Below are 11,086 nucleotides of genomic sequence, written 5' to 3' on the forward strand. Positions count from 1 at the left end.
CATTTGCAAGTCATTTAAATAATTATTTTCAGTCGGTAATTAAGAAGATGGTATAAATGCATATTGTATGTGGTCTGAAGGAGTAATGCAAAGGAAGAATAAGTATCCAAGGGTAAGCAGTGTATAGGAAAGAACAGAAATAATGTGAATGGGAAGGGCTGTGCGCAGATCTGGAATGTATGCTAGAATAATTGATGAATCTGTACATGGAACCATGAAAATTACACTTTATTCCTTATTATCATCTCCATAATTTAAAGGCAGCCCAGTCTTGCACATGTGTTTCAATTATAAAGAGATTAACATTCAGTTTGTATTTTAAATGTTTTTCAGTTACTTCACGAAAGCCAAGGGATGATGAAAAGGATGGACAGGCATACAGATTTGTGTCACGAGCTGAAATGGAGATGGATATTAAAGCTGGCAGATACTTAGAGCATGGAGAATATGAAGGAAATCTTTATGGAACTAAAATTGATTCTATCCTTGAAGTTGTTCAGACAGGAAGGACGTGCATTTTGGATGTGAATCCACAGGTAGATCATTCGTAATGTTACACTCAAAAAGGTGGAGTGTAATGTTAATGAGGCATGCCTTTAAATCTGAAGGCCTCTTACCTGGCTGAAAGATTAAGCTGCCAACTGGATTTGTGTGTTTGTGGAACTTAGCTGGAGTAAGTTGTGAAGATGGTGGGGAAAAAGCAGAAAAGGCAATGTAGGAGTTTCTGAAATAGAGTTAAAAATCTTCACCTATCTTGTATTTCTGCTGACTGTAACGTAATAGTTTTCAGTGCCCCTTAAGTGAAGGGGATGTTTGAGCCATTCTCATACTGTTTTTTCCCCCTCTTTTTTTGTTGCTTCCAGGCCCTGAAAATACTGAGGACTTCGGAATTCATGCCCTACGTAGTGTTCATTGCTGCTCCAGAGTTGGAGACTTTGCGTGCTATGCACAAGGCTGTGGTAGATGCTGGAATTACAACCAAACTTCTCACTGTAAGTAGATTATTTCCTATTTCCTTTGATTTGAACGGGATGTTCTGAATTTATTTTTGATTTTAGATAGATTTCTTTTTTTTCTTGTAAAATTCTAAAGTCTTCAAGAAAAGTAAGGCAGGATATTTGCAGATTGCTTACTGGTAATGAATCAAACACTATGTGTAAGGCAGGGTGCTTCTTCCTCAAAAATAGTCCTCTTACAGACAGCGTCGATTACAGGAACTACTTGGAATGTGTTCTTTGGGAAGTGCCACCTTTGATTATTTACAGTGAGTTATAGCAACCTGGGTGGCAGGAGATGTTCTCTTATGTAAGTGCTTTTCCTTCACTTCACCACCTCACCCCCAGCACAGTTGTTATATCAGGTTTGCCTTTATGTTGGAGGTGTGCCTTAAAAACGTAATGTGCAGTCCTTAGGAAGGACACTACAGACTGAAAAGAACAAAATAGGATCAAAATAAACAAACAAAAAAGCCAAACGAAGCAGCCGGCATTCAGCTGGGCCTCATTTCATTTCCACTGCTGCAGCAGCACACGCTGCACCAGAAATGGCTGAGAGCTGCCAGAAAAAGAAGCGTTGAATGGCTTCTCCTCCCGTGATGTTCTTTGGACTTGTCATGTAAAGCAAAGTGGCACATTTTATTCCTCAGGTCCTGGCTCCTTTTCCAAGACCCAGCAGAGGCAAGTGAGAGGCATAGAGAATGATGAATGTTCTCTATGGCTTTGAATTTTCCCACTGCAGGACTGGTGCAAAGATCATTAGAAACAATCAGGCTGGGCAGTAAATGAAATCATTCTGTGCGCTCAGCAGCGCATCTTCCTCTTCTGAGAAAAGCCCTGGCATGCTGACAACCCAGCTGGCGTTGTGTAACTTAGATGGTACTGGTACCTTGTGTGATGCTGATGGGGCATTCCAGGCTATAAAATGGGAAGTGATTTTACTTATACTGAATTGAATATGGGATTTTTTGGCTTTTTTTCTCCTGAAACCTTTGAGATTCCGTTCTGTTAACAACATGAGAAGCTGTCCAGCCCTAGTTGTGGATTCAGGTTGTGAAGGATTCTACTATGTCTGTGGGTGCTTTGTGTTTCCTCCTTCCCACAGACACTGACTTTTGCCTTGTATAATCAAGAGACAAGATTAAGACGGCCCAGACAAGTATAAAAGTAATTTCCTGCACTTCCTAAAATTTGATTCCCTAAGGGACATCCTTGCTTTTGTTTTACTTCCTCTGTGAATAAGAAAGAGGATGGTTGCATTTAAAGTATGCATGTTATGAATCTATGGATTCCGCATTGTAATGTTGGACATCTTCAGCTTCCTGAACAAACAAAGAAGAAATGTGCATTTGAAGTATTGCGTGCATCGTTTGCTAGTGGGTCTGTCTCAGTTAATCCTGGCTTCCCAGTCCTTTGCAAGAACTCTGGCTCCTGTGGTGCTGCATTTGCTTGCCTCCTTCTCGTGCTGTGAAGGAAAGGCTACTCATATAGTTCTTAATTTTGGCTTTTCTATTTACAACTGCAGTGGCGCTTTAAAGATCTGAGATTCATCCACCAATGTAGCTTTGGTGATGTTTTGTTTCACACTAATTTAAATCCTTGGGGTTTTGGTGCTTTCTGGAGGGAAGAAAAAAGAGGCATAAATAAGTGCACATAACCAGTCAGATTATTCCCAAATGTTAACTATTGTGATTGACTTGCCAGTTGCCTACACAAAGCAGCGGGCTGTCTGTTGGGCATTCAGGGCCCCTCTCACGTGCCTATATTGACTTCCTTAAAAATGGCAAGATGTACAATATTTGGTTTCCATATTAAACATCGTTGACGCTGAGTATAAAATTGTCGGTCCCATCAGTGCATTTTAGCTTGAGGGTTTTGTGGATTCATTATAGATATTTTATCTTTTTAATGTGTAGCGGTAAAGGAAGCCATTCATCCTACGTCACCAACCGGTACTTGTTAATTGGTAAGGATGTGACAAGACTTGCATTCTTAGTGATTTCCTAATGCTTCCAACAGGACACTGACCTGAAAAAAACAGTGGATGAAAGCGCCCGGATCCAGAGAGCGTACAACCACTACTTCGATCTGACCATCGTAAATGACAACCTAGACAAAGCCTTCGAGAAGCTGCAGACTGCTATAGAGAAACTGAGGCTGGAACCGCAGTGGGTCCCCATTAGCTGGGTGTACTGAGATTGCTGAAGATGAGCTTAAGTAACAAATAAAATCAACTGCAGCAACCAAACTAACGTGACAGGATGTGGTGTAGATAGCGATGATAACTGCGGCGCCTGCGCATTTTTACTCTGTGTATATTCAGAAGTACACTGCTCTGACTTTTTGTAATAACGCCGAAGGGAAAGTGTACTTAAATATGTAATTTATTTTAATTTTTCTAACTTTTTACAGATAACCTTTCTATTCATATCACACGAAGGAAATGCGTTTAAGCATTTTATACGTTTTGATTTTAGTACCTTTGCCTTTTTCATCGGAGAAACTTTCAGTCCTTCACTTTAACATTTACATCTCGGTCTTACATTTTCACTGTGACTAAAAAGAGGATACTTGAAACAATTTTTGTCGAACTCGGTCATGTCAGTGTTTAACCGCTCAAAAGTCTGTCGCTCTTATTAGGGAACAACAGATTTGTTTTTCTTTTCTCCTTAAAAAGCAATGATTTGACAGGAGTAGAATCTCAAACGCTAACAGCGACAAGCGGCACAGCTCCATTGCTCCAGCTTCTTTCTGCTGAACGTTGAAGCATTCTTGATGTTTCACGAATTCCTGACGTCTCTTGATTTAGGCAACTGTCCTGTAGGTTCCCTTATACGTCCCTTGAAATCACACGAAGCAATACCTTGCAAGCTGCTCATCGGCTGTTCTTGGGAGCCAGCCCGTCAGAAGCCTCTCGTGGTGGAAGTACCTGCAGCAGGGAGCGTGTCTGCAAGGTAATTCAGTGCAGTGGTGATGTAGCCAGAGAGAACCTGATAGCGGAGCCTTGTAGAGCAAAGCTTAATATTCAGGACTGTTGTATTCGTGCGTGTGGAAACACATTGATTTGAAAAACAAAACAAAGAAGAACCCAAGCCAGCATTTTCTTTTCTTAGGACATCATTTGATGTTTATGTAGTGATCTGTGGCTTAATTTCCTGAGAGATCTAGCTGAGTTTTGTGTTCTCTTTTGGAAAACTTGTATTTTTGAGTGTGATGTAATGGAATTTCTGTGCTCTTTGTTGCGTTGTGCTTTTAATTGATTTTTTCATTAGATAGCTTGTGAATTGGAAGCCTGCTGCTAAAAAGCCACCCTGTTCATCATTTTCGAGCTTTACAACGTACTTCTTTTTGTGTTTGGTGACAGTTGTCCCCTTTGTAGGCCCATAGACATAAGTCATATTAGGTTCGTCGATCAAAGCTTATGCTAATGTAAGTTTCTGCTTGACAAGAACAAAATGAAAATACAGCCTGTCACCGAGACTCGCTCTTTTTGTGATCACATTTTATATTATCCTGTTAGCTGTTGTATATAGCAACGTTCACCATCGCTTAGCAGGCTAAACAGAAGTCATCTATATTTGCTTAATTCCTCTTCCATCCGGTGACGGGCACCTCGCTTCTGAATTCTTTTTCAGCACCAAAGTGTGATACAGAACACTGCAAAAAGCAGTTCATCCTGTTTCTGAAGGAAAAGAGGCCTGCATGCTGTAAAGCAGCATTGGCTCCTGGGGCTCTTAAAGCCTTCTACGTGCAGAGCAGAAACTGTTGACATAAGAAAAGCTTACATCTCAAAAAGCAAAACCACCCTACCTGTATGCTGCAGGTGAATTTTAAAGCTGATGGAGTTGGTTGTTTGGCAGGGGGCAGCTTAAGATCACAGTGTGTTTGGAAGATGTTTGTCAGAGCTGTGTGAGCACGGGGCATCTTGGCGGCTCTGAAGGCTGAGATCTCAGTCGTATGGAGGGACTCTGGAAGTGTCAGAGGAAAATTTGTGCCACTGCTTTGCTTGCTTGGTTTTGTTTGTTTGCTGTGGTTTTATTTATGCTGGGCAGAGCTTTTAAGTGCGGCAGCATCAGCACCAGCCCTTTACTTGCTTTGCCAAGAGATGTGTTCTGTGATCCTGTCACTCAGAGGCTGCTCTGAGAAATAGATGGAGTCTTTGATGGAGCAGCAAAGACAGCAGAGCTGTTGCTTAACTAGTTCAACGATTTTGTTTTGGCATTATAAGCTTAACGTGACGGGATCGTGTTTGTATCCTGTGTCATAGAAGACCTACACGTGCTGTAAATACGATGTGCTTCCTGGACAGATGCGATGCCTTTTCATTACGAGTTTGTGATGCCAAAAGTGGGCTGAGCTCACTCTCCCTTAAGGAGCGGAACGAGATGATTCTTCACTTTCCACCCCACGGCAGTTCATATTGCAAACGTTACCTCTTGTCATCACTTTTCAGACATGTACTCAGCCAAAAGAATCCCACAAGAGATGGGCACCAAGGTTTAGTCATGAAAACCTCGCTACTCCTATTTCCATCTCAGAGATCATGCTGTGCAAAGAGCCCACATAGTAAGCAGTCTCCAATTTGCCGTGTATTTGCTGAAGCCTGAAGCTTTTAGCTTTTGCTTAAGCTCCACTCAGTGCTTAGCAATCAAGCACATTTAAGTTAGCACAGCGGAGCCCAGCAGCTGACCCTTTGCTGCGGTTAATATAGATGCTAATGAGAAGTACAATCTGAAGCAATAAGCACTGGGTTGCTAAGGTTGCATTCAAGGACCGTTGTCAAAGTGAGCGCAGGTTTTAACTGGATGGTCACATGCCAGTTTAAAGGAGGAAAAAATACATTCCTTGCATCTGTTTGTTAGATGGTACAAATTGAGAGTCCGCGTTGGCAGCTGTACCGTGTTTGGGAATTACTTCTTTCATCAGCTATTCCGCTTAGATTGTTGCTGCATAGTTGGGTGACTAGGCTGAAAATAAGTTACTTTTATTAAACCAAAGCATTCCTGGAGAGAATGAGGATGCCATGTTGGTCATGTACACGGTGGTGATGGATTCCGCCTGTTACAGCGTGCTGGGTCAGGAGTTGGGCAGGGAGCTGCGCATTGCGCTGCGAGGGAAAAGATGGTGTGAAAGGCGAGTTCTGAGCAAGGGAAGCCATTTCGTATAAGAGCTGCTTGAAGCATTCCTGGGGGATAAATAGCTTGGATGTCACGTCTCTCATTCTGTACTGAGCATTCATCTTCCAGATCACAGGAAAACTTGTCACATTGACTGTTAATAACAATAGGCGTGTCTGAGCGAGGCGAAGATGCTGCTAAATGTTTAAGATACGTGGTATGTATCACAAGGTAAATATTTAAGTAAGTAGATTAGAGAAGTGAATTATCAAATAATTGTCTGTGTATGTGTATGTATGTGGATGGTGAAACAAAAATGCTCATGTCTGCTACCACATTGCTATCTCCCATGACTTAATCCAGAAATGTACCTGCATGTGAGACTTTAGAACTGGTACACTTCAATACCTGGTTTATTGTGTTTACTAATGTATATTTTTCTAAATATACAGATATTTCAATCTAAAAATTCTATATTTATCTGTAATTTCTATGTTTTAAACAGTGCATGGAGGTGCTGTAAAAATCTGTACATATAGAGAGACTTATAGAAGAAACACTGTAGTTGCCCTCTGTACGAAAAGTTATACATAAGAACACAGTCAGTATGCCAAGACCTGTAAGTTATTTCCTTAAATGCACCAAAAATTCCCCTAACTGTACACCAGTCTCAACCTTAATGTAAATACTTTGGTGCATTTATACCCACGCGATTACCTTGCTGTCTCTGTTAGACCTGCAGGTCTACTTTAGGTTCTATGTCGCAACAACACGCAGTCGATTACAGTTTGCTGTAATATGCCATCTTGCATAGACTTACAAAGGGCTTTAATAAGGATCTGCAAGCATAAAGCGAAGGTAAAATTGGAGCAGTATCACCTACTGACACAGGCAGGGGAAATAAGCCTACACCCAATGTGGTACCAATGTGGAACTCTCAGTCTGCAGAGTGCAGTGCTGTGCGCTCGGTCATACAAAAGCTGCAGGGTAGCAGATGGGCTCGTTCTGAGTCTGTGTTTATATAATCTGTTGCATCCTTGCTAGGCTCAAAATGCAGCTTTTTTTTCCCCTTCTGTCCTAACTCATCGTGTCCTCTGAGATCCCACCTGAGTGATTTGCTGTACAAACTGCCGGCAGCTCAGGGTTCAGGAAGTGCTCCATGGTTTGTTCGTATGTTTCTTTTAAGAGTGATTCAGATAATAAGTAGGACATTTAACTTTTGAAGACAGAAAATTCCTGGCTAGGGACCCTCTGAAGCCAAGTTTGCCTCTGCTGTGCGTACGAAAGGACCAGTGGAGAACGGCAAGTAGAGCACAACTCCAGAAATCTGGATTGCTGGGCTGTCCGTTTTTACATAAGCTGTTACTGTGACTGTGATCCAACCCAAACTTCTCTCCCTATTCCTTGGCTTCCCATCCAGTCCTCATCTATCTTCATCTTTCCCACTGAACTTGGAGGCAGATGCCAATTCTCTAAAGATCTGTCGTGCCTGCTGCAGTAGCTTCCCAGTCACTCTGTGCCTGTAGGTACAGCTTTAATTACAGCTGGAAGTCTGTCGCATCTATCATGCTTATACGTAGGGAGTATTTGCTTCCTGCGGGGTTTCTTGCCTCACGCAAATTCCGAAGGGTTAAAGCATTGCGTTGTTATTGCCAAATTTAACAGCACTTCTTCTGCAATAGTGTTCAGAGACCAACTCATCCACGTTTAGGTAGTGGTTAGCCGGTACAAAAGACTTAAGTCTGCCAGACCTCTTGCCTTAAGTATCCCTGTAGCTCTTAGAGAAAACCTCTCCTGGGCCATTAACGGGATTTGTTCAGCACGAGGTTCTGGGGTTTCTCTGTTGTGCTGCCGTTCTTGAAGATGCTGACGTTCTGGCCCTGTTTTGCTTGTTTTTTTCCCCACCCTTTTTGGTTTTCACATTCTTAACAATCTCAGGTGAATGGTCTGGGATTCTCACCTTGCCTCCCTCAGAGGACACAGCGGTCAACACAAGCACTGGTCTTTAACAGCAGTGGGACTTGCTGTTGGCAGTCCTGCACTGGATGCAAAAGTAAGAACTGCAGTGCATTAAAAAAAGAAGTCAAATTAACAAATGTTCAGAGGCAGCTTTGGCTTCCAAATAGTAGAAGTGTACTCACACACAAAGCGATAGGCATAGAGAGATAGAGAAATAGAGATTAACTTAGAATTAATATACTGAAAGTTAATAGAAGAGTATTTACTAACTTACTTGAATTCTCCACTTTGGCCCACAGTGGGATCATGTCCCACAAACTCTCATGTTACACTGCTGAATTCTTCGTTCATTTCCTGGTACTGGAGCTGGAATTTACTCACTCACATAGAAGTTCCAGCTTGGTAAAGGCTGTGTAGCAGTTGGACCTCCAAGTAGATTTTTGTTCTTACTTTTTTAAAGGAGTTTAGCAGTATTTAGATTGTATAGGATACAGGGCATTTAAAGTCAGTAAGTAAGTGTGAATTCTGTTCTCGATATTCTTAACCTTTTCTCATGCTAGTCGGGTATGGATTTTCTTTTGCTGCTAATGCAGAGGTTGGATGGGGAGTAGGACCAACATGCAAGGCTAAAAGGGCCTGGAAACATCTCCCATTTGTTCTCTTCATGTCATGAACTCCACGGTAATGCTGTCCGTACAAGTTTGGCCGTCTTCACAGCTGATGCAAGTCATCACCCCGTGGGTAGGCAGCACTCACTGCGGTACGGTGAACCTCCTCCAACAGCCCCAGTAACTTCTCAGTCGGTGACCTCTTGTGTGATACACAGAGCAGCATTAATGACACCGCGCTGTACAGTTCTGGGAGCGGCAGCAAAATCATTGGCTGCAAGAATTGCTGCGGGGTTTTGGTGTGGGTTTTTTGATGGCTTTGTGTGGGTTCCTCTCCTGCGATTCTGTACGGAGAGAACTGCAGAAAGGGAATTCCCCCCACTGAAAATGCACGTTGAGCTTTCTCTGCCTCCTGCAGTTACGCATCTCCTGTACGTAACACTGGAGTACTTTGATGTAAGGGGGAACCTCTTTCTTCCTTAGGTTTTAAAACAGAAACTTGGGCACCCTCTCACCCCGAGATGGGCTAAGACCTACCAAACCTTGTTGAAGTGTTTTGCTTTGTGTGTGTGTGTTCAAAGCGTCAGTGTTACATTTCCAGCCTTCGCTTGTTCTCATACCAGTTTTTCCCTCTTGGAAGCTTTGCATGATTTTTCTTTTTCTCCTTCTACAGAATATTAAACTAAACTGGATTTGAAACTTGTAAATGTTGAAGACGTTCTCTCCTGTAAAGAAATACTTTCTATTAGCTGAAAATATCCTACAAAACAACCGTAACTATTCATTATACATTTTCTAACGTGATACTGAAGCTGAGTTAGTAGCTACCTGTGGTTTGAATGCAGCGCTTTAGAGCAGGCCTGGGAGGTGGGTCCCAATAGTGCGCTGCCTTCCTATCCAGCAGTTGCCACGTAGGACGTTTTTAAAGTGTAGCTTGTTTTCTAACCCCCCCGTTGTGTTTTTCACAGCTGATATTTTCACAATAAACAAACACAGCCAAGCGTAAAGATATTAATGTACAAATTGTGAGATTCTGTTAATTCCCAACAAAATATTTTTGTATATAATAAAGATTTAATATTGAAAAACTACACTTTGGTTGGTTTCTTTTTGGTCGTTCTGTGACTTGCATGAATTAAGAGATGCTGGCTGGAGGCTGTGAGGGCTCACCAGGAAGAAAGGGCAGGCAGTGCTGTGGAATTTCCCCCTGCCCTCCTCATACAGGTTGAAGGGCCGTGCTCCTGTGCTAAGCCCCAGCACTCAGCTACAGGTTGGAGGGTGGGAAACGAGCAACATTCAGCGCTGGTAACTAATTTAAAGGGGGTGAAACAGGACTGAGGTTCTACCATGGAAGAGAGGTGGTGGTCACAGTTCAGATATGCGACATTTCTGGCTTCTGAATGCGCCCATTCCCAATCTAATGCAGAGCGCTCTGGGCCTCTTCAACCATCCTATAAGTGCTCTTGCTAAAGCAGGGCTGCTTACTTTCTAATCAATCGCTACCCCCCATTAAGGGAGTCAGTCTCCTACATTCACATTGTAATTCACCAGCAGACATAAAAGCTCAGGCAGCTGAGGCCTGCAGTTGGTACAAGGTGAACACTCATTGCTGGCAGCAAGGCTGAGCCGCTGGAGACAACATGTGCCTAAACCGAAAAGCAACTGCTGACCTCACTTTCCCTCGTCCTGATCTGATTCTGAAATGCAAAGGTGTGGGGTCTGCCCCCTTCTGTAGAAGGCAAAAGTGTATCAGGGAAGCAATGCGTGAGAGAAGGCTGAGAGTGAAACGAAGAGCCAATCTCTCCTGAAGGACCCCAGTGCCCTCTTACCACCTCTGTTTTCCAGGGAAATCCCCATCTAACCTTAAAGGAGCATTTTCTGTATGAGGCCAACCTGTCACAAGCAATCACTGCTTCAGTTGGGATGCACTGAGTGGAATCCAAATTCATTTGGATCAGTGCAGCGCAGCCAGGGTCCCTGAAGAGACTCACCTCATTTAGCTTAGGGAGGGGCAGAACGAAAGTTAGATGGAGAGAGACTCATTGCTTCCGCTGCCTCTTTGGATCTACGTATCCCCAGCCTGAGCTATTCTGAATGTTCGTGTGCTTTCAGAAGGACAGGGAGCACATAAAAAAGCAGACTGGTGGCTGCCATGCACAACCAATGCCTTCTTTTTTATAGCTAGGTTTCTATAGAACACCTGGGGATCTTTTCCTTCTGCAAACAAATCCCCTCTCACACACGTCCAGTACAGCCCATCCACCCTGAAAGCAGGTAAGCAGTGCAGCGTATGCAAGGCTTACAAGATTAACATCTGGATCTGTGGACAGCAGCGCTACATGGATTCATGCATGTCTTCTTGCTGTCTGTGTGCATCCATTTCCAAAGCTGGGAGAAAGACCGGAAT

The 11,086-nt window shown here is 43.0% G+C and overlaps 1 protein-coding gene across 3 annotated transcripts in view; it reads left to right on the forward strand.

Annotated features, from left to right (window-relative positions):
- The window catches only part of PALS2 (protein associated with LIN7 2, MAGUK p55 family member), a 55,124-nt gene extending 45,367 nt beyond the window's left edge, over window positions 1–9,757 (forward strand). For all 3 annotated transcript variants that reach the window (XM_072327965.1, XM_072327964.1, XM_072327966.1), the window contains exons 10-12: window positions 334–536; window positions 864–992; window positions 3,015–9,757. In XM_072327965.1, coding sequence (XP_072184066.1) covers window positions 334–536; window positions 864–992; window positions 3,015–3,191 — 509 coding nt within the window. In that variant the 3' untranslated portion in view covers window positions 3,192–9,757. The remainder of the gene's footprint in view (window positions 1–333; window positions 537–863; window positions 993–3,014) is intronic.
- Window positions 9,758–11,086: the final 1,329 nt, after the last annotated feature.

This window comes from Excalfactoria chinensis, chromosome 2 (assembly GCF_039878825.1).
Source record: "Excalfactoria chinensis isolate bCotChi1 chromosome 2, bCotChi1.hap2, whole genome shotgun sequence".
Lineage (NCBI taxonomy): Eukaryota > Metazoa > Chordata > Aves > Galliformes > Phasianidae > Excalfactoria > Excalfactoria chinensis.